The sequence below is a fragment of the Arachis ipaensis genome, chromosome B3, assembly GCF_059453495.1.
Source record: "Arachis ipaensis isolate K30076 ecotype BB chromosome B3, ASM5945349v1, whole genome shotgun sequence".
Lineage (NCBI taxonomy): Eukaryota > Viridiplantae > Streptophyta > Magnoliopsida > Fabales > Fabaceae > Arachis > Arachis ipaensis.
In genome coordinates, this window is record NC_142438.1 from 118688174 (window position 1) to 118709523 (window position 21350).

A 21350-nucleotide genomic window follows, 5' to 3' on the forward strand; every position below is an offset into this window, starting at 1 on the left:
GTATCTAGAAGAAATTTAGCTCCATCAAGTCACTTACAACAAGCTGATTTTCTTTCTAATAATGATGGAGTGCATGGAAAAAAAGCAAGTTCATCAAGTCACTCACAAGTTATAAGGACATTTGACTCCCTTTCTAATGATGAGAGAGTGCATGGAAAAAAAGCAAGTTCATCAAGTCACTCACAAGTTAGAAGGACATTTGACTCCCTTTTTAATAATGTTGGAGTGCATGAAAAAAAAGCAAGTTCATCAAGTCACTCACAAGTTAGAAGAACATTTGACTCCCTTTCTAATAATGATGGAGTGCATGGAAAAAAAGCAAATTCATCAAGTCACTCACAACTTAAAAGGCAATTTGACTCCCTTTCTAATGATGATGAAGTGGATGAAGAAGAATTCAAATCCGGTATATTCTTTAGCATTCTTTAATTTCATTAGTCTCTTTTGGATATTTATTATGAGGTGGATTTAGTTTTCTAACATAAAAATATTAATAGCATGACTAATTTTATTTGTATGTCTTCTTTCTGACATTAATGCTATACCATAAACTTTGAAGCTAGTGACTACAATCAAAAAAATATTAGTGTTATACCATATAGATTTAAAGGGTGATGGGGTGTAAGAAGAGAAGAGAAGAGAATGATAGTAATTAAAAACTGAAGGAGGGGTCAGGGGCATGGGTTAGGGGTGGGTGCGTGCAGTGCAGGGTATGACAAAGACAAGTTCTTTATTATTCTTTCCCCCACTAAATTCTAAGCTGCAGAGGTAAGTCTTATATACTAGTATATTATTATATATCTGACTAGTTAGGAATCCTGCTTATGCCATCTAGTCTATGTATAATGTATGCTTCTTTTGTCCTTTTCCTATGCTAGTTATTTTTTTGTCCTCTAAATTAAAATTCACTGTTTTCTTTGTATTTTCTCCACTTGTTGTCTAAATAAATTCCTTGTATTGAGCAATGCATAGAATACAATTTAACATGTTGTGCCAACTTGGACTTAATGTCTGATTTATCAAAGACTAATATATGCTTGAAAAAATAACATCTTGCTCCTATTATCTCACTGATTTAAACAGATTTTGTTGCACCGAAAAAAAATGAGAGGATCTACACGCAATCTTAAGTTAGCAAAGTTACCAACTAAAAAAAGACTTGACATAAACTGGAGAATGAATAGGCCAGTTGGTCCAAATGCAAAGTTGTTCAAATCAAGATGTACTGTTCTAGTTCGTGACGTGAAGAATGCACCACTAAAGGTTAAAGAATGGGCTGATATCAAAATAGAGAACAAAATAAAGATGTTTGACCTAGTTTTGGTAATATTCATGTTCTCCTTATTATGTTTTCACTTGCCTTTTTTATTTTTATGTCTATAAACTCAAACTAATAGTATATGTTATGTTCTTTTAAGACATACTTCAAAGTTGAAGGTCGAAAGCATTTAGTATGGGCTCAAATGAATTCTTCTTACAGAGTTATTGACATCTACTAAAGAAAAGGTATTTTGAACCTTATGATAACCTTGAAATTGCTCGAGCCAACATACCATTAGAAATGGAAAAAGAGGATTGGGATTACCTTGTGAATCTTTGGATTGATGAAGGCTGGCATGTTTGTACTTCACATGACATAATAATTGTTAATTGACTTAGATTTAACTAGCCTATTTTATCACATGTTATGACATATTTTGTTAATTATTAGAAAATAAGTCAATAAAACAAAATGAGTCGAGTTGCAAATAGTATTATCCATACCACTGGTGTTAAGGGAGCCCAACAAAGAGCTAAAGAGGCGGTATCTAAATTTTACTAATTTATAGACTTAATTTAAAGATATTTATTAGTTGCTATATTTATAAGATACGTTATTTGTGGCTACAGTTTGAGCAAACAGGACAAGAAATTGACCGTCTTCGTCTTTGGGAGCTTATGCATACCCGTGCTAATGGACAAGCTTGCAATGAAGAAACTCAAGAAAAACTTGTAAGATATGTTATCACATGTTGTGAGTTTTGTTTATTACTTTGATAACTTCTCAAAATTATTTCTTCCTTCTTTGATAACTTGTGTAATTGTTTAAATAAGTTCTACAAAAGATAGAATCATTAAAAAATTAGTTGTGCTTTGTTGGAAGTACTAGTATATTAGGAGCTGTTTCTGCTTCAAATTTTGTTATGAAAGTCTTAGAAAGTTGTGTTTGTTTTGTCCTTAGTTTATATATGTTAAAATTTCTGCTTGTTAAAGAAGTCTCTGATTTTAGTTTTGACTTCAGCTGTACTGAATGTGAAAGAGATTTATATTATTATAACTTATGTGAGAAATCTTTTATGGCATTAAGTGGTAGTTATAAAAAAGTGGTTTTCTTTATTTTTTATTTTATTTTTATTCACTCTATTTGTTGGGATTCATGAGTATCTAGGCCTATCAATTTAGTTTTATGATAATTGTATGAATGAGATACATGTCAAGTATTTTGTTTTGATCTGGGGAGTAGTAGTGATTTTGAAGGTTTAATTTTCTACTATTCTCATTCATAGGATATAAAATACTTAATTCGAGTGTCTACCTGGCACTTAATGTTGCTAATTGGTTTCTTTGTGGTGAATAGTTCAATTCTTTAACACTCTCCTGACAAAAAAAATTTATTGTTAGTCTGTAATGCAGGACCAGTGTGTAATTTAAGAGGATTTTCACTACTCAATCAAAATGAATTTTAATGCTAAAATGTTCTGATGAATGTCGATATTTATGAAATCCAACTTTTAGAAAAAAAGTGTTTAAATGGACTATGAAAGTCTTGAAAAATTCTGTTATGCAATGAAGAAATTAGATTAATTAGGCATTAATTTTTACGGTAAGCATTTTATATTTATGTTTACATATATTTTTATTGATTTTATTAGGTTGATTTGATCTTTTTTAGGATTTACTTAAGGAATTAGGGTAATGCTACTGTGCTGAAGGAAATTTTTTTCCTCAGCTGCTGAAATCATGTGGCTAGGCGAAGGGATTGACGCGTGTTGTGATGCTGTCAATCATCCTGCAAAGTGCTGCTCCATACGCAGAATTTGCAGAAATTGTCGATGGAATTGATGGAGGATTAGTTGGTAATCATATGAGTAATCTTGTGGATTTTTTGTCCGGTGTTTTGAAGAAATTTTTTGGTCTATGGTGTTGGGCTTTTATTTTGTTGGTATAGTTTAAATGTTGTGTGATCAAAGGGATATAATGCCAATAATGTTGTGCAGGAAGAATAAAATAAGATATGGTCCTAAGGAATAATAATAACAATAACAGAAAAATAAAAAAAACAATGACCAAAAAAATGACCAAAATAACGATTATTTATTTATTCATTGGGTATATTTTTCACTGTATATATAATACTATATTTATTTTGAATTTTTAGATGAATTAATGAAGCATTCTTTACTAGATATTTAGACTGTCATTATTTTAGTTGTCAAAATTTTTGTCCAAAATTGGGAAGAATTAAAAATCCGAAAAGAAGCTTCCTCCATTAGCCCACAGAAAGAATGAGGAAATTACTATCTTACACTTGTGTTGTGTTGTTTCCTTTTGATACACCTTTGACTTTTCTTTTTTTTTTTTTAACCAATTTTCATTGATCATTTTATCTCTCTGTTAGTTTTTTTCCTCTTTTTCGTTTCTCCAAATCAAATGACTTCTTTTGACACGATGTCCTTTATTTGTCTATTTATTTTACAGGATTATTATTATTATTATTATTATTATTATTATTATTATTATTATTATTATTATTATTAGATAATACTATTTGGTAATTTAGTTTTGTTTCTCTTGTACATATATAGTACTTATTTAATTCAATTTTTCCATTATATTAAATACATGTTATTTTACTAAATGCATATTATTTTCTAAAATTTTAAATATTAATTATTTTAAATATTAATCTATTTTTATTAAGTTATTTAAAAAAAGGATGAAATTAAAAAAGAATAAAAAAAGGGTAAAAAAACTATTTTAATATTAGTATAAGTTAAATTTAATTGCTCAAGTAAGTATTACTATAATAATATTAATAAAAATTTGAGCAAGAACAATATTACTTATATTTTAATTTTATCAACTAAACTCATTTTAAAGTATAAGTTGTGCTAAATTTTTAAGGATAATATAGAATTTCACAATAAATTAATTTTATCTGATATTCGTTAATTAAAGAAATAAATTTATTTAAATATTTTTTAATTAATTAATTAATGATAAGCTTTAGAAAAAAAAATAATCTTATCATTCTTGTTAATTAAATTATGATATAGAATAGTGGTATGGATAGTTTTATGGGTAAAATTTGTCAAGAAATAACTTAAAAATTGATAATAGATAAGTAATAAGGGGTTGATAGAAAAAATAAATAATAAATTTTGTGCATCATTAATATTATTGGTGAAAAATATTTATTAAAAAAATTAAAATATTAAGTCATTAATAAACACCTTTAGGTGAGAGACATCTATAGTCAAATTAAAAAAAAAAAAGCTAAAATTATAGATTCGTAAATTTTGTCAAGCTATAATAAATTATTTTTTGTGTATATAAGAAACCATTTAATAAAAAAAATTAAAATTAATATTAAATCTATTTTTGTTAAATTATATTAATTAATTACTGCTTACACTTGTAAGTTAAGGATATCTACTTATGCTACTTATAATTGATTAAATAAAAAATTTTAGAATCATAATTGTGCTAAATTAATATTATTTTGTTTAAGTCTTTTCTCCTATTTTGTTTTATGATAACATTTAGTTTAACATTTTAAAAAATAATGATAATTTTTATCAAAGAAATAAATGAGCACATACGAACTTTTTTGTTGTGATTTTTTAGAATCTATTTAGAATAATCATCTTTTAATTTAGATTTTAATAAATATTATTATTAATATTTTTCTTTTCATACCATATGATAATTAAGAAAAGTAAACGAAACAAAAAGATATTAATATTAGTAAATTAAAGATGAATGAAGAAAATATTGAATAAAAAAAATATGTCAACTTCACTATTAAAATGTATGTGCAATATTTTTTACTTATATTATGTGTTAGTTTTCAAGATAATAATATTTAGTTTCACCTTTAATATATTATAAATAAGTAGATAAACAAATGCAAAGAAACAGAAAAAATAAAAAGAATAAGAAAAAAAAGAAAAAATATTTTTAATTATAGAGATATATTTAATATTTATCACCAGTTTTTTTTTTCTTTTATTTCTCTTTGTTTTTCTTATTTAAAATAATATAGTAAAAGACAAATCTCAATCATATATTATAAAAAGATGAATGCTAGGGGGCCAATAATTTTGGTATTTTGTAACCATCAATTGGCCATCAATAGTATTTTTAATGGTGTGAGATTATTTCTAATGGTGGGAAATCACTCACTTTTGTTTTAATGGTTAAGTGCTGGCCAGAAAACACAAGTTACTGGCCCCTAGACTTTTCCTTATAAAAATATTTTTAAAGCGAAATGTTCATGCTGTATTTAAATACAATTATATAAGAAAGAACTAAAAAAGTTGTTATATATAAGGCAAATAAGATTGTCTTTTTAGTTTATCTATACTTATTAAAGAGAAATAATATTAACATTAAATACATTGAATAACCTAAAGAAAAAAAATACTATATATCCAAATATTTTTATTAATCAAGTATAATCAAGTTAGTTTAACATAACAAAAATCAGTTATAGCTAATATATTTCAAGTCTTATAATTTAATTTGGTTAGACTTAGTTCATAAAAAAATTTAGATGTATAGTATTACTCAAAAAAGTATTTATTTGGATTAGATTTTTTTTTGGTGAAAAAACACTTTTTAAAATAATAAAGTATTTTTGTTAAATTTTAAACATATTTAGATGCATTTAAAAGAAAAAATTTTACTAAAAGATTAAATTATTTGATTTTTTAAGAAATCAATAATACTTTGATTTTAAAAAAGTAGAAGTAAAATAAGATTTAATTATTTTTTTTACTAGACATATCATTTATCATCATTTATAATTACAATTTATACCTTTAAAAATAAAAAATAAATTACTCAAATTGAATAATTTTATTTGAGCAATGAAAAAGTTAATTGTAGTAGCATAATATTATCATATTTGCAAATATTAAATTTAATAATTTGTCATGTATCATGTACAAGATAAGATTAAAGTTTATGATTTTAATTTTTTTTTTAATTAAAATCAATGTGCCAATTCTATACATCATAACTTCTTAAATTAAGAAATAATATATAAAATAGATACACAATTATTTAATCAATATAAAATAACATGATATATATAATTTTTGGAATATAAAAAAGTGTTATTTCTTTTAATAAATTTGTTATTTTTATAGGTTTACCTCACATTATTGTAAATAATTTTATTTGTAAGCATTTTCTAAACAAAATTTTTTTTATGAGACTTCACAAACAATATAATTTATAATAAATAAAGAAATAAAATTTCTGCACATTGCGCAGTAGTGTAAGTTTCTTCAAGCTACGTGTGCTATCTTTTTTTTTTTTTAATGATTGAAGGGCTATTTTTGTCTTTTTATGAATAACTACAAGACAAAAAATTAACTTACAACTTAATCATACATGGAACATTGAAGTTCCAATAAAGTAAATGGAACATCTTAGAAAAATTTTTCTATTTTATTTTATTCTTGCTTCCTGCACAACATTATTGCATCATATCCTTTTGATCACACAACATTTAAACCATACTAACAAAATAAAAGCCCACATCATAGACCAAAAATTTTCTTCGAAACACCGGGCAAAAAAACCCACAAGATTACTCATATGATTACCAACTAATCCTCCATCAATTCCGTCGACAATTTCTGCAAATTTTGCGTATGGAGCAGCACTTTGCAGGATGGTTGACAGCATCACAACACGCCTCGCGTAGCCACATAGTTTCAGTAGCTGAGGAAAAAACTTTCCTTCAGCACAGTAGCATTACCCAAGGAATTATCATCTCAAGTAAATGAAGAAACATTAGAGATGAATGAACATAAGGTGATGATAGAAGTATTTAGACCTGAACGACATGGACGAGGTCGTGGTTATGGGGCTGGCGTGACACCTACACAGTTATGGGTTTCTAGATCATTCATATTTTCTGATCTTCAAACAAAACTTTAATGTGCAGAAAAAAATATGAAGACTCTAAAATAGAGGTGGAAGATTTGAAAAAAAAGGTAGATCATATGGTAGAAATACTTGAGCAACTATTGGATGGAAGGTTGCCTATAGTTCAAAGTGATAACAATCCTACTTCACTTGATTAATGCTCAAGACTTTGATGAGTTTATGTGTGATTCATATAGCACTATACAAAAAAGAACATTAATAATATGATATTATGATATTGAGTGTTTTGGTACTTAGTGTTAATTGTTATTGATATACTTGTCAAATGCTAAATAAAGAATGCTATTTGTACTAGTTTTTAATCATGATCAATGATCAAAATTGCAAAGTTCTTGTTTGATTTTATACAATGATTATGTATGATAAAGTGAAAGCATATTCATGTCACAGTGGTAGAATTTTTGTTTTGTCTATTGTTATAGTCATTTTTATTTAAAAAATAAATAATAGGTGAAACCTTAACTTTTATAATAATGAATGTCAAAAATATATGATTGAGTTTTTTTATAGTAAAAAATTGTCAAAAAATATCCATGATACAGTATATTTCACGGTTAATAATTGTAAAAAAAATTGTTGTTGAGAATTTTTTCTGGTCAATAAGTGTCAAAATAAATAGTATTTTTGACGGTTAATAAGTATCACAAAAAATATATTCTCAAATTTTTCTAACATTATTTTTGACGACCAATATTTATCAAAATAAGATTAAACTTTTTTCACAATTACTTATATGTTAAAAATACTATTTTTGACAAAACTTTTATTAACATATTTTTATAGTTAAAATAGTGTCAAAAATTATTTTTTTGACAAATTTTAATTCTTTTTTGACACATATAACCCTAAAAAATTAATTTATATTGTTGTAGTGGCATAAATATCCATTGAATTAATATAATGGACAGATAATGACATTCGTTAAAATAAATTTAGATAGTACAAACCAACTAAGCATTTTCTAACTAGCTGAGAGAACAATATTAAATGGATCAAGCAACGACATATTGTCCTAATAGAAACCATGTCTATAGATAAACCATTTACTTTTAAAACTTTTTAATGATTTCCCCCATAGTTTTTCATCATCTCCTAACTGTAACTAACTAATTATTAGGCAACTCTATTTTATCTATCTCCTAACAAGTCTTCCTTGCACATGACCAAACTACTGTAGATAAAATCCTAAAATATTTTTCATAATAAGAGTCAAAGGAATACATGCCTGTCTAGCTGTCTCAATAATGGTGGCCTTGAAGCTACCCCTTAGTTCACTACTAGTGAGTTAAGAATATTCTAGTTGGGAGTTACAGACATTATAAAGTGAATATCACTTTTGAATGGACGAATTTATGGTTCTATAATACAACAAAGTAATCAAACAAATAAATAAATGAGAAATTTAACCTTGAGCAATGTTGAATATGTAATGATGTCTGAAAACAGATCTTCATGAATGCATTTTTTTAAATTGACCTAAAAATATAAAAAAGAGAAACTTCAAAAGGTTTCATATTTATCTACTATAGGACCTGAATTTCAAGTGCTTACCTTCATTTCCTCCAAAAACTGCATTGCAGTATTCATCTTTTCACTCTTGACACATACTAAAATTTGTGTATTATATGTGAGCTTGTTAGGTCTTAATCCTTGATGTACTATTTCATTGAACATATTTAATGTAGTGTAAGGACAACCAGAGTTTATATACCCCTAAATTTTGAAAATAAGAAGCAATCAAAATTAAAATTCTGTTATGACTAAGAAATTCAATGTATAACAAGTTAGAAAGAGTTACTGATTTTACCTATCAGATTATCTTAATAAACTCAAAATAAAATTAAGAGAGTCAAATCCCTTTGTAAATAACACATATCACACCAGGTAATAAATTGAATAATTAAAAAAAGTATATTAATAAAATATATTTTTCAAAGCATTCTAGCATGGGTAGAAATACTTTATACCAGATAGAGTATTGTGAACCATCTAAAATGCTTTTGATCAATTAGCAAAGTCAAAGATATAATAAATCAAATGAATTAGAAAAATAAAAGGGTAATAGCAAAACCTAATTGAAGCAGCTATTTGATCTAGAAGCCTTCACGAAAAGTAGCTCAAATCAAGACAAAAACTCTAAAAAATCATTTTTTTTAGGTGAGGCATGATGGATAAATCACACAGCAAATACCAATCGCCTATGTGGTCTGGTGATGGTGCGGAACTCATGTTTAAAGTTCATGGTGGGCCACATAATGTAATAGTTAATTTGAAAAATTACACATGCATGCAGTTGCAGATCATGACAGTTATCAGGTAATACAGGTATTTTTTGAATTTATTTATTTTTTTAAATACGGCAACAAATTCATTTAGTTATCTTATTTTTAGGATTATCTTGTCATCATGCCATCGTGACTATTGCATGTATGAATGGTCGGCCTGAAAACTATGTTCATGCATGGTTGACAATAGAGTCTTACAATAAGACATATGAGTTTCGTATCAACCCAGTCAGAGAAGAAGAGATGTGGGATAAGTTTGAGTATTTCCTCTGCTTATCCCCGGCAAGAACAAAATTCCGTAGAAAGCCAAAGCTCTATGCAAAAAAGAAGGATGCACATGATGTCCCTGTTGGAGGCAGTTAAGAGAGAAAGTCTACAAAATTAAAGAGACAATATGACAAGTTTACTTGTGGAATATGTGGCGATATTGGTCACACTACAAGGGAGTATGAAATTGTAAAAAAGCTAAGGATAGAGGAGACAGTAACTGCTGCAGAATAGGCTGATGATAAAGTTAGTGAAGAAGCCCCACAAACTGACCAAGTTGATGAACACTAAGTTGGTGATGAAACTTGTACCCAATAAGGTGCACATGTTGTTATTCAAGCTGGAGATGTTGTCCAAGTCCAAGGTATTGTTGCTCAAAATACTACTGTAAAAAGTGTTGTTGCTGCTCAAAATAATATTGTTCAACGTGTTGTTGTTGCTTAAGATACTACTGTTCAAGGTGCTATTGCTCAAGATGCTGTTAAAATAATTTGTTACTAAAATTATTTAGAAGCTACAATTTGAATAATTTTATTTAGTATTATGATCAACTATTACTATTAATATTATAAATATTAGTATTGTGGTTGATTCTAGTTATTATGATTGACGGTTACCCAAGTTAAAAATAATTAGGAGAAATAAATTAAACTTTCAATTGTCAGGTCATCTGTTGATGTTGCCAGTTCTTCAAAGCCAAATGTTGGTGTTGCTAATGTGATTTTAAGGGAGATAATGGAAGGAGAAAGTGCAGGAATATCTGAAAAGATGAAAACTTTGTTGAAGTTTATTCCAATACTGATTTAAGGCACAAAAAAAAGCTTGATAATGTCATGTCATGAAGACTTTAGTTGTTACTTTATGCTAGTAGGAATAATTTAGTGTTATTGCTTTAGTTGTTATTTTTGATTTGCTTTGTCATGGATTAAGTCTGAACTTATATTTTGTTTAATGTTTGTTCATGATGATATGACCCTAACTATAAATTTTTAGCTTAGTTTATATTTTACATTTTATATTATGCTATTGTATAATTGATACTATTCTATACTTTTGTTAAGACAATTATCATGGTTATTATAATTATAATGATATGTTACAAGTAGGGCTGGAAGTGAGCCGAGTTGAGTCGAGCTAGACCAAGCTCAAGCTCGGCTCACGAAAATTGAGTTTGGCTCACGGCTCAACTCATTAACAATCGAGCTTATTTCTTAAACTTAAGCTTAGCTCACCAAAAGCTCACGAGCTGGCTCAAATAAGAGAAACATAGATATATAATCTATAATTTTATATCAATAAATTATAACTTATATATTTTTAAAAATATTTAAAAAGATCAATTTTATATATTGTTTATCTATCAATAAATTATAAATTTTTTATTTATGTCCTATATTAAAATTATATGTAAAAAATAAATATAAATATTAAATAATTAAGATTTTTATAATATATATATATATATATATATATAATCGAGTCAATTCACGAGCTAATGAGTTGAGCTTATCCAAGTTCAAGCTCGGCTTATTTAATTTATGAGCTCAATTTCAGGCTCAAGCTTGGCTCACCAGCTCACGAGTTTAGCTTATCGAACTGTTAACGAGTCGAGTTCAAGTTACAAGTTGTTCTATTTAAAAGTGTATATCTATTAGGTTTATTTTGTCATTAGATTATCCTTCATCCAACTTAACGAGATACAGAGTTGAAAAAAACTTAACTTCATTTATAATCATAAATTATTACATAATAATCATGAACACACTCATACTCTAGCTATTTCTTAACTAAAAATCAAAGCAACCAAACACCAAAATCAAACCCAATAATTATTATAACACACAATAGTAGCATCATCAGCATCTTCAATGTACTAATACTACTCTCTAAAGATCATTAAAAAAATTTTTGTGCAATCTGAACTACAATTTGTTCTTCATATCCATCGGTCCAATGAAAGAAATTACATAAAAATCTAAATTACAATAATGCAAAAAGAAACATTGAATTAACAATCACTAAATCATCTCTCTAAACCCGTATCAACTTAATAATTCCATCAAATAGAAATTTTTACCTCATAGTTGGGACACTCATAAAAAAAATTTTCTAAATTTTTTGACTTCGTTGAGTACTTAATCACTATACACAACCCACACTTACATAATACAGTATTTTCACCCTGAGTTCGAATTCTTCTATTGCTGTAATTTCTCTTACTGAGGTTGTTCTTGTTTTAGTTTTTTTTACTTTTATCACCATCGCCCATTATATTTCACCTAAAAGAACGACTTTTCGAAACTTTATAATAGGATATTATAAACAACAACAATAAAAAAGAGTAAAAACAAAAAAGATTATATGATAAAGATGAACATTTGAGAATTAGAATTTTATAAGTATGAATAGATCAATTTAGATATTTTAACTAAATTTAAAATACTAATTTAAATTAAACTCATTGAGTGTTCACATGAAAATATAATTAAGTGCCAACTTAATATTTAATTATACACATTAGTATTCTTAAAACGTTTAGTAATTTTTAGATTAATGAAAATTCATGATTTTAAGAATAAAGAATTTATTTGAGTAATTTAAAAAATAAAAAACTAATTTAAAATGAATTAAAAATTTTATTTTAAACATTATTTTTATTATAATGTATTTTATATTAATAATTGAGTTTAACGCATATGAATACGATGGTAATATATAAGTTGTTGAGAAGTGTTAAATAAACTTTTGTGGATCGGATCATGATATATATGATGAGGCCTTTGTTTGCATCCTCGAATGAGATTTAAATATTTAATTGTCCTACTACTTTACACACAATCTCATCTTAATTAAATAAGCTTGAAAGTCAAATAGCATTGAACTTAATTTGTCAACATGCACTACCTCTATTTCTTATTACTAACTTTATGTAATAGTGGTCACCTTTGCGCATTACACGGACTAACATTAGTAGTTAAAAGATGAAATGTAAGCTAATAAGGTAGTGGCACTTCAATAAAATGAGAGACTCGAGAAAGTGTGATATGTACACTTGGACATAAGATTCTGATATGGCGGAGGTCGTGGCCGATTGATATATAGAGCCAGACGTCATGATAATACGTGTCATATACTTGCCATGCACTGGTGACACCCTGTTAATTAGGCTTTCTACCTTTCCATGCTTATTAACACATTTTCTACTACGCTACACGCACCCTCATTCCAAGATTGTTAGCATAATGGACCTGATTCATACGTTTCTGAACCTTGTAGCTCCTCCCTTCACCTTCTTTTTCCTATGCCTGTTCTTGCCACCGTACTGGGGTCTCAAGTTTATGGTGTCCATCCTAAGCTGGTTGCTGAGTGAGAATGTGGCGGGTAAAGTGGTTCACATCACAGGTGCTTCCTCTGGCATTGGGGAGTATTTGGCGTACGAGTATGCAAAGAGGGGTGCTCGCCTTGCGCTTTCTGCGAGGAGGGAAACTGCCCTCCATCAAGTTGCTGACACAGCCCGTCATCTTGGATCTCCCGATGTTATCGTTATGCGTGCCGATGTTTCCAAGCCTGAGGACTGCATGCGATTGATCGACCAAACTGTCAATCATTTTGGAAGACGTATGTTAATTACTACGTTAGTTCCTCTTCTTACTTATTAGTTAATAATCGTTAATCATAACTAGTTGTGTGTGTGTGATGGTGCCAGTGGATCACCTTGTAAATAACGCGGCAATCAGCGTTGCTACCTTGTTTGAAGAAACCCCTGATATCTCCAATTTGAGGCCTATCATGGTATGTAATTAATCAAGAGAAAAATTTAAGCCTGGCAATTTTTACACCAAAATTTTTAATTTTGTGTATAAATATCTGTGTTCTTTATGGTATATTTTGTACTTCAACCAATATTATACTAGTGACTGATTTGACTGATTTTAGTATTGGTTGTTTTTAACTATTATTAACTGCCTGCTATTTAAAAACAATAAACTGTGCTAGTTCTAAAATATTGGTCATTAATCAGTTCCCTTTAATTATTCTTAGCTAGATATATGTATATGAGTATATAGTTAATATTATGTGATATATACATATGTAGGAAACAAACTTTTGGGGATCAGTATACACAACCCGTTATGCATTACCGCATCTGAGGAAGAGCAGAGGCAAAATCGTGGTCATGTCATCTGTAGATTCATGGTTGCCTGCGCCCAGAAGGCACATCTATAGCGTAAGTAACACATACGAGTTAATAATGCATTGTGCATATTGATGAATTGTGAATGTAACAGGCAAGCAAAGCAGCATTGGTGAGCCTGTATGAAACGCTGAGGGTGGAGGTGGGGTCGGAAATAGGCATAACAATCGTGACACCGGGGTACATAGAGTCGGAAATAACGAAAGGGAAGTTCCTAAGCGCACAAGGGGAGGTGGAAGTTGATCAGGATCTGAGAGACGTGGAGGTGAGCGCAATGCCGGTGGGGTCAGTGAGTGGATGCGCCGAATCGATAATAAAGAGCACTTTGAGGGGAGACAGGTGCCTAACTGTACCCTCATGGTTCAGGATGACATACCTCATCAAACTCCTCTGCCCTGAGCTTCTCGAGTGGACCTTCAGGTTGCTGTATCTCACTGCACCCGGAACTCCCACAAGTGATGCACTTAGCAAGAAGATTTTAGACGCCACCGGTGCCAAGAACTTGCTCTACCCTCCTTCCATCCAATCCCCTGATGTCAAGACTGATTGACCCCCCCCCCCCCCTTCTTACCATATCATCATAATATAGTTAGTAATGTGCATGGCCATGGCCTCTTGTATGTATCTTTAAATTCTATTTCAATCATCTTTGTTTAGGGTTTCGTTACTCTCTATTGTGTTAATTAACCATATATGTCTGCCCTTTTCACATCACAGCGACACGTTAGTTAACACTACAAGTCGAATCTGCAAAACGTGGTTTTACTGCTTACTTTCATCACAATTCTCTACTGAGATTTCAGTACAACCATTGCTATATTTTCTCTTCATAATCTTTCTCAAACCTATTTTACAGTGCTTTTTTTTATTAGGTCAGTTCTATGGTGGCACAAGAAATGGTGGCTAATGGTGGTCAATTATTGACCTACCAGTACATGTGTGACACCAAGTGAAAGAATTATGAAGGGAAACTTGCTTAATTAGTGTTGAGAATGATACAGGTGCGGTAACTCGGAATGTTCCTGTGAGGGCAAAATGGGAAATTGGGCCCCAAAAATTTAGCCTTATGGTGTGGGCTGTCAACTAGGCCAACAAAAACATGGAAAACATAACATTAATACGTACAAAAATTTAATAGAAACAAGCATAGTACAGAAATTTAATAGAAGCCAACAAAAACATGGAAAACATAACATTAATACGTACAAAAATTTAATAGAAACAAGCATAGTACAAAAATTTAATAGAAACCAACATAGTTGTCAGAACTGAATAATCGATCAAGTTATTAGTTTAATCAAGTTATTAGTTTGAACTGAATAATCGATCAAGTTATTAGTTTAATCAAGTTATTAGTTTATTAGTTTAATCGATAAATTATTAGTTGGTCAAGTTATTAGTTTAATCAAGTTATTAGTTTATTAGTTTAATCGATAAATTATTAGTTGGACAGGTAAAATCAGTTTTAAAATAAAATAGTAAAAAATTTAAAATTAAAATTTAAAATATATATTTTTACTAACATTTTATGAAGAATCAAGTCTCAAATTCTCATTTTACGAAGAATCAAGTCTCAAATCTTAAAAATAAAGGATAAGTATTATTTTGGTCCTTAATGTTTAGGGTCAGAATCGAAATTGTCTCCAACATAATTTTTATTTAGAATTGTCCTTTTAATTTTTTACGGACAAAAATATTCTTTACCACTACCAGCACCTTTACTACCACCACCACCTCTCTTACTCCACCACTACTACTTCTCTTACTCCCATCAAATACTAATAATCAGATTCAAGAACACCAATAATAACACATTCAAATTCAGAAATAACATCAAATTCAACAATAAAATCAACACACAACAACAATAAAATTAGAAAAATAATAAATCAAAATTAGAATCAGAAACAGAATCACCAGCAGAAACAAAGCAAAAGCAAACGTAGAAGCAGAAAAAAATACAAATGCAGATGTAAATGCAGAATCGGAAGCAGATGCGAAAGAAAAAGCAGATGCAGAAGCCAAAGCAGAATCGGAAGCAGATGTAGAAGAAGAAGCAGATGCAGAAGCCGAAGCAAAACCACCGGCGCCGCCCGTGCCTCTTCCCCTTCCGTCACCGCCTCGAGCTTCGTCCTTTCTCCTTCCTCGCGCATCTCCCTCTCTTCGCTGTTCTGCTTCTCCGACGGCAGCTCGTGGGCGAATCGGCAGCGACGGCTCAGCGGCATGGTCTCCCTCCAAGGCTCGATGACGACTCGATGGCGGCGGCGAGCCCTAGCAGCACCGACGCATCTCCTTTCCCTCTTCTCTTCTCCCTCGTCGCAGCCCCTCTCTTCTTTCTTCTTTCTTTCTTTCTTTTGGCGGCGGGGTAAATGGTGATTCCCGATGGCGATGGCGACGGTGGCTCCAAGCTTCGCTGGTACTGTCCCCCCTCCCCTCTCCCTTTCTCCTTTTCCTCCCGCTCCGTGCCTTTCCCTTTTCCTTTCTCCCCACCCCTCGCATTCTTTTTTTTTTTAATTTTATAATTTTTTTTATTTATTAGAATAGGGGTAATTCAGTAATAAAAGTAAAAATTTTATTAAAAATGACGATTTTAATACAAAATAAAATGTTAAGAACGATTCTAAATCAAAAATTACGTTGAGGACGGTTTTGATTCTGATCCTAAATGTTAAGGACCAAAACAATACTTATCCCTAAAAATAATTAATATAAAAATATAAAATTTGTTAATACTACTATAATAGTATCTTAATTTGACACAATAAGAATAACAATTAATTCACAAAACCTATCATTTAACTATAATATCAGTAGATTTTAACACTAGTATCAAAATAAATAACGTTAATCACAATACTAGCATTGAAATAGATCAAGCAGATTAATAAATTTTTAGTGAAATTTATATTTATATTAATAATGATACACAATTAAAATATAATTAATTCAAAAAATAAAGAATACAAGATTAAATTAAATTAGATATTTATAAAATTATGTAATTGAATGTATGCTAGATAATTACTATTTGTCATACATAATAATAAAAAGCATGATGGTTGAATGGTAAAGAGAAGATGCTACAACATTAAGGTTCTCGGTTTGAACCTTACAACATTTTGGAACATTTTCCAAACAAACTGGTTCAGTTAGACTGGTTTCCATTGGTTCTGATCGATTTTGATCGATTCTTATTGATTTATACCGATTTAAGGTCCAATTCATTGGTTTTTCGATTAAACCGATTGATTCGGTTTGTTTTTTATAACTATGGAAACAATGCAAGGGGGAAAAGATTTCGTATTTTTTTTTCTTTCTCTTTTTTCTAGATGGGTAGATAACCAAATTTACAATACACAATTTAAAAAAACCACGAAAAAAAAGAAGAGAAAAATATCTTTTATGTCTATGATACTTTTTCTCTGTCTGGATCTCTTTTTCTTTTTTAATGGTTTTTTTTTTTTTGATAAAACACTATTATTTCTATTAGTATTCATACATACTAACGTTTCTTACAAATTATAGGGGGCTAAATTTTTTAGATCTTAGCTAAAGTTTGATGTTATATTCAGTTATTAAATTTTATGATATTTTTTAAAATTTTAGAACGAAACAATTTTTAAAAGGGTGAATTGCAGTAGTAGATTTTTTTTTAATTTATTAGTTGCAATACGGGGTGAATTGCAGTAGTATAATTTTTTTAGTTTATCAATTGCAATATGTTAGGACGTATTGTGTTAATTAATATTTAAAAATATAACGTACAAGAGTGTATTGTATATTTTATAATACTCAGGGAGTGTATTGTATTTTTTTATTAAAAAAAATATAATTCAGATATTATAAAAGAAAGAACGAATTTGTTAGATTGAGTGTGAAAGTGTAAGAATATAAAAATAGAGAGAAATGTTAGTTTAAAAATATATTATAATGGTAAGATTATTTTTTAAACATCTCAATGTGAAACTTTTTAATGTGAAAATCTATGTGATATTGCTTTTGTGTAAGACCCAGAATCTTTGAAAAGTATTATTATGATCAAGTCTCAAATCATATAGTTATTTATAGCCTTAATTTCAGAAATTATTTTATTAAAGATAATTAAGGCAAGTTTTGATTTATTGGATTTGAGATAAGTTATGATTATTATCCAATTTTACAATTATTGGATTATTTTCTATATTTGAATCATATAGTTGATAGTTATGAAATAATAAGGATTTTATATGATTTTGATTAGATAAGTAATATTTTAAATATTAATACTGCTATTTTGGAAAATGAAGAAATTAAGTATATTATTTCTAATTTTTAGATTTTGGGCATTTTATTGAAAATAATTTGTAAAATTGATGAGAAAATAGTATTTTTCCATATACAATTAGTGTTGAATTTACATTGGGTTTCAATTACTATACTATTCCTAATTTTATGTGAAATTACCATAATACCCTTAACCCTAAATTTCAAAATAAAACCCTAAAACCCTAACCCGGTTACCCGGTTTCCCCATTAGCAACACACTCTCCCCCTTTCTCCAATTTGATGTGCAGCAGCAATGTTTGCCCTCTCTTCTAACAGCAGCAGCAACACTTCCCCCTTTTTCCTCAAACCAATACACTTAGCAACATCAGCAAATCTTTCCCCCTTTCCCCAACAGATCGCAGCATGCACGGCCTTTCATTTCCATGAAAGAAAGGAACTGAGGCAGAGAAGGAGAGGGAGATTGAGATGCGACTGAGGGGAGGCGGAAGGAAGCTCACCGCATTGCCGTCGCCTCGTCGCCGCGCCAACGTGTCCTACCGTCGCCGTCGCTGCCATTGCCAATCGGTCCTTGGAGCCTGAGCCGCGCCTCTGTCACCGAACCAGAGGAGCTCATCCTTGCTGAGTCGCCGCCATCTTGCCTCTGCCGGCGAGTACGAAGAGAGAGAGAGCACGACAGGGGAGCCCTGTTGAAGCCGGTCACTGCCGCCGAGAGGCCATCGCTGTTGCCTCTGTTTTCCACCGCAGATGCCTTCGGCGCTGGCACTAGAAGGTCACCGGAGTTAGTCAGAGCTGCCAATCTGCTGCTCTGCGGTGCCTAGCTGAAGCTTCTGCATTGTTACTACTGGAGGAGGAGGAAGCCTTGCCGTTGCTCTGGTCGCCAGGAGCAGTCCTGTGGCCACCGGAACCACCGCCAGGAATGCTGCCGCTTGGCTCAGTCACTTCTCCTTATTCGCGGTAAGAGTTACATTCCGAAGCCCTTGAAATTTGCACCTTATTATATTTGGGTAGGAATCCTAAGGTTTTAATAACGTAGGGCTGAATTCGAGTTATGGCATGTCACGGCTAGAGTTGTTTTTGCTATTACGAGTAGTTGGAGCTGAGGCTGCCTCTGCCACCGGAGAACGCTCTGTCGGTAAGGGTTTTTAAATTTGTGGTTTCGGTCATTTTGAGTTTCTAGAAGGTTTTGATGTTGCGCGGTTTTTATAGATGACCCACCGGAGCTTCTGGCCGTCGCCGGAGCTGTTGCCGGGCCGATTCGAAATCACAGCTGTTCCGTTTTGTTAATTCGAGCTGTTTATGCTGCTGTGAAAATGTGTGGGGCTGTGCTTAGGAACTGCCATTGGTTTTGACTCGAGACGAATGGATTTCTGAGAGGCGTTTGGAGTATAGTTCCAATTTGTCGAGGTAGGGGCGCTTTCCAAAAACTATAGTTTATTATTGAAATTATTACATATGGGTACTGATGTGAGATATTGTGTATTTGGTGATTGTATCTGCCTTATGTATTATTTGATTGACTCGAATGATTATGGATGTTGGTTTGGCCGAATTGTTGTGTGGCTTGTGAAATGTAATGTTTGAAATTGATTCTTTAAAGATTTGAAATGAGTTTAATCCGTTGAGGATTGGTTTGAATTGAGTCAATTATTTTGATGATGTGGAAGATAGAATACTCTTGAAATTCAGCCTGTGTTGCTTTAATTGATTTGGTTTTGATAAATGATTTATTGCTGAACCGATTCTTTAAAGCTTTGGAAATGAGTTAAATCGGTTGATATTGAGTTGATTTTTGAAATGGCTTCCTTGAGATATGCCACTGAGGCGACTGTTGGATTTAGCTTGCTTTTGAATTGATTTCTGGTTTTGAGCTGTTGAAAAGGAATGAGAAACGGTTTAGTTGGAACCCGAAACGGGTGGCAAAAGTCCAAGTTTTAGGGGAGGTGCTGCCGAAATTTCTATAGAATCCGAGTCCTTATTTGAAATGTTAATTGGGGAATTTTGAGTTTAATGCCTTTCCTATCTATTTTGAGGATTGTGAAATTATGGCTTCTTTATTACCTTTACTTAGAGCAATTAAGAAAGCAATGAAGTTATGCTTTGAAAGAATTATTGAAAAGAGAATCATGATTTATCCTTATTTTCCAAGAAGAACAGTATGTCTTTGGGTACAAGTCATTTGAAAGAGAATTTTGCTTTGAGGCTGTTTTAAAAGGTAAAACGGGTTTATGTTTTTCTCTATTAAACACAAAGATTGTCCCTTGGGAGAGTTTTCGTGATTTTAAAAGGGATTGGATTTCGATTGATGAGCCTCATTATTTTGACGTTTTAAATAAGATTCAAAGTATCTTTTGAACTCTAGTTTAACACAACAAAAATGATTCTCTTATCAGTTTGAAACGCTTCAGATTTAATTATGGAATTGAAGCCAGTTTTGTTTAAGTAAAGGAAATGGTTTTGAAAGAAGTAAAGGTTACGTGACTCGGTTTGGCTTAGATCCTATTTTCTTACTCAAATCAGAAAGCCAATGTTTTAATGATTTTAAATGATTTTGGCGAAATGAGATATGTTATTCTCCCCTAAAGACTTGGGACTCTGCCGAGAAACTTTGTTATAAAATCCCATTGTTGAATGGATGATTTTAAATGTTTCAAAATAAATCTTTAACTTGCCATGGTTATGGAAGTTTGGAAAGAGGATGCCGAGAGTGGCATTGTTTTCAAAGGGGAATTTACCTTGAGTAAAAGTGGCTTATGAGCCTGAGATGATTTGAGAAATGAGATCTTTAAAGCCAAGGCTAAAAAGAGTTGAAATTTGATTTCAAAGTGAAATGGCTTGAGAAAAGTGATTTATGGCTTAAAATGCCGATTTCATGAATTTGATGATTTTGAATGTGGAAGTGCTGTTTTATTATGAGCCGGAATGGCTATGTATGATTATGAATATTGACTGGTTCTGGATTGAATCGTGAGCCGGAATGGCTGTGTGTGATTATCAATATTGGCTGGTTCTGGACTGAACCGTAAGCCGGATGGCTGAGATGGATGTTGATCCATGGATGAGAATGAATGCATGTATATGCTGAATTATTGATAATTGTGATTTTTGCACTTCCACTA

General features: G+C 30.7%; 2 protein-coding genes across 2 annotated transcripts; both read left to right on the forward strand.

The window, feature by feature from the left end:
• The first annotated feature begins 136 nt into the window (after positions 1-136).
• Positions 137-2956, forward strand: LOC107633509 (uncharacterized). Its single transcript, XM_088508124.1, has 4 exons — positions 137-406; positions 1084-1323; positions 1891-1992; positions 2933-2956. Exons 1-4 carry the CDS (start codon positions 137-139, stop codon positions 2954-2956), a joined length of 636 nt encoding a protein of 211 aa, XP_088364250.1.
• A 10010-nt stretch (positions 2957-12966) lies between these two features.
• LOC107630833 (11-beta-hydroxysteroid dehydrogenase A) lies at positions 12967-14635 on the forward strand. Its single transcript, XM_016334084.3, has 4 exons — positions 12967-13391; positions 13480-13565; positions 13870-14001; positions 14063-14635. The coding sequence occupies exons 1-4, from the start codon at positions 13016-13018 to the stop codon at positions 14516-14518; spliced, it is 1050 nt and encodes a 349-aa protein (XP_016189570.2). The 5' UTR covers positions 12967-13015; the 3' UTR covers positions 14519-14635.
• Positions 14636-21350: the final 6715 nt, after the last annotated feature.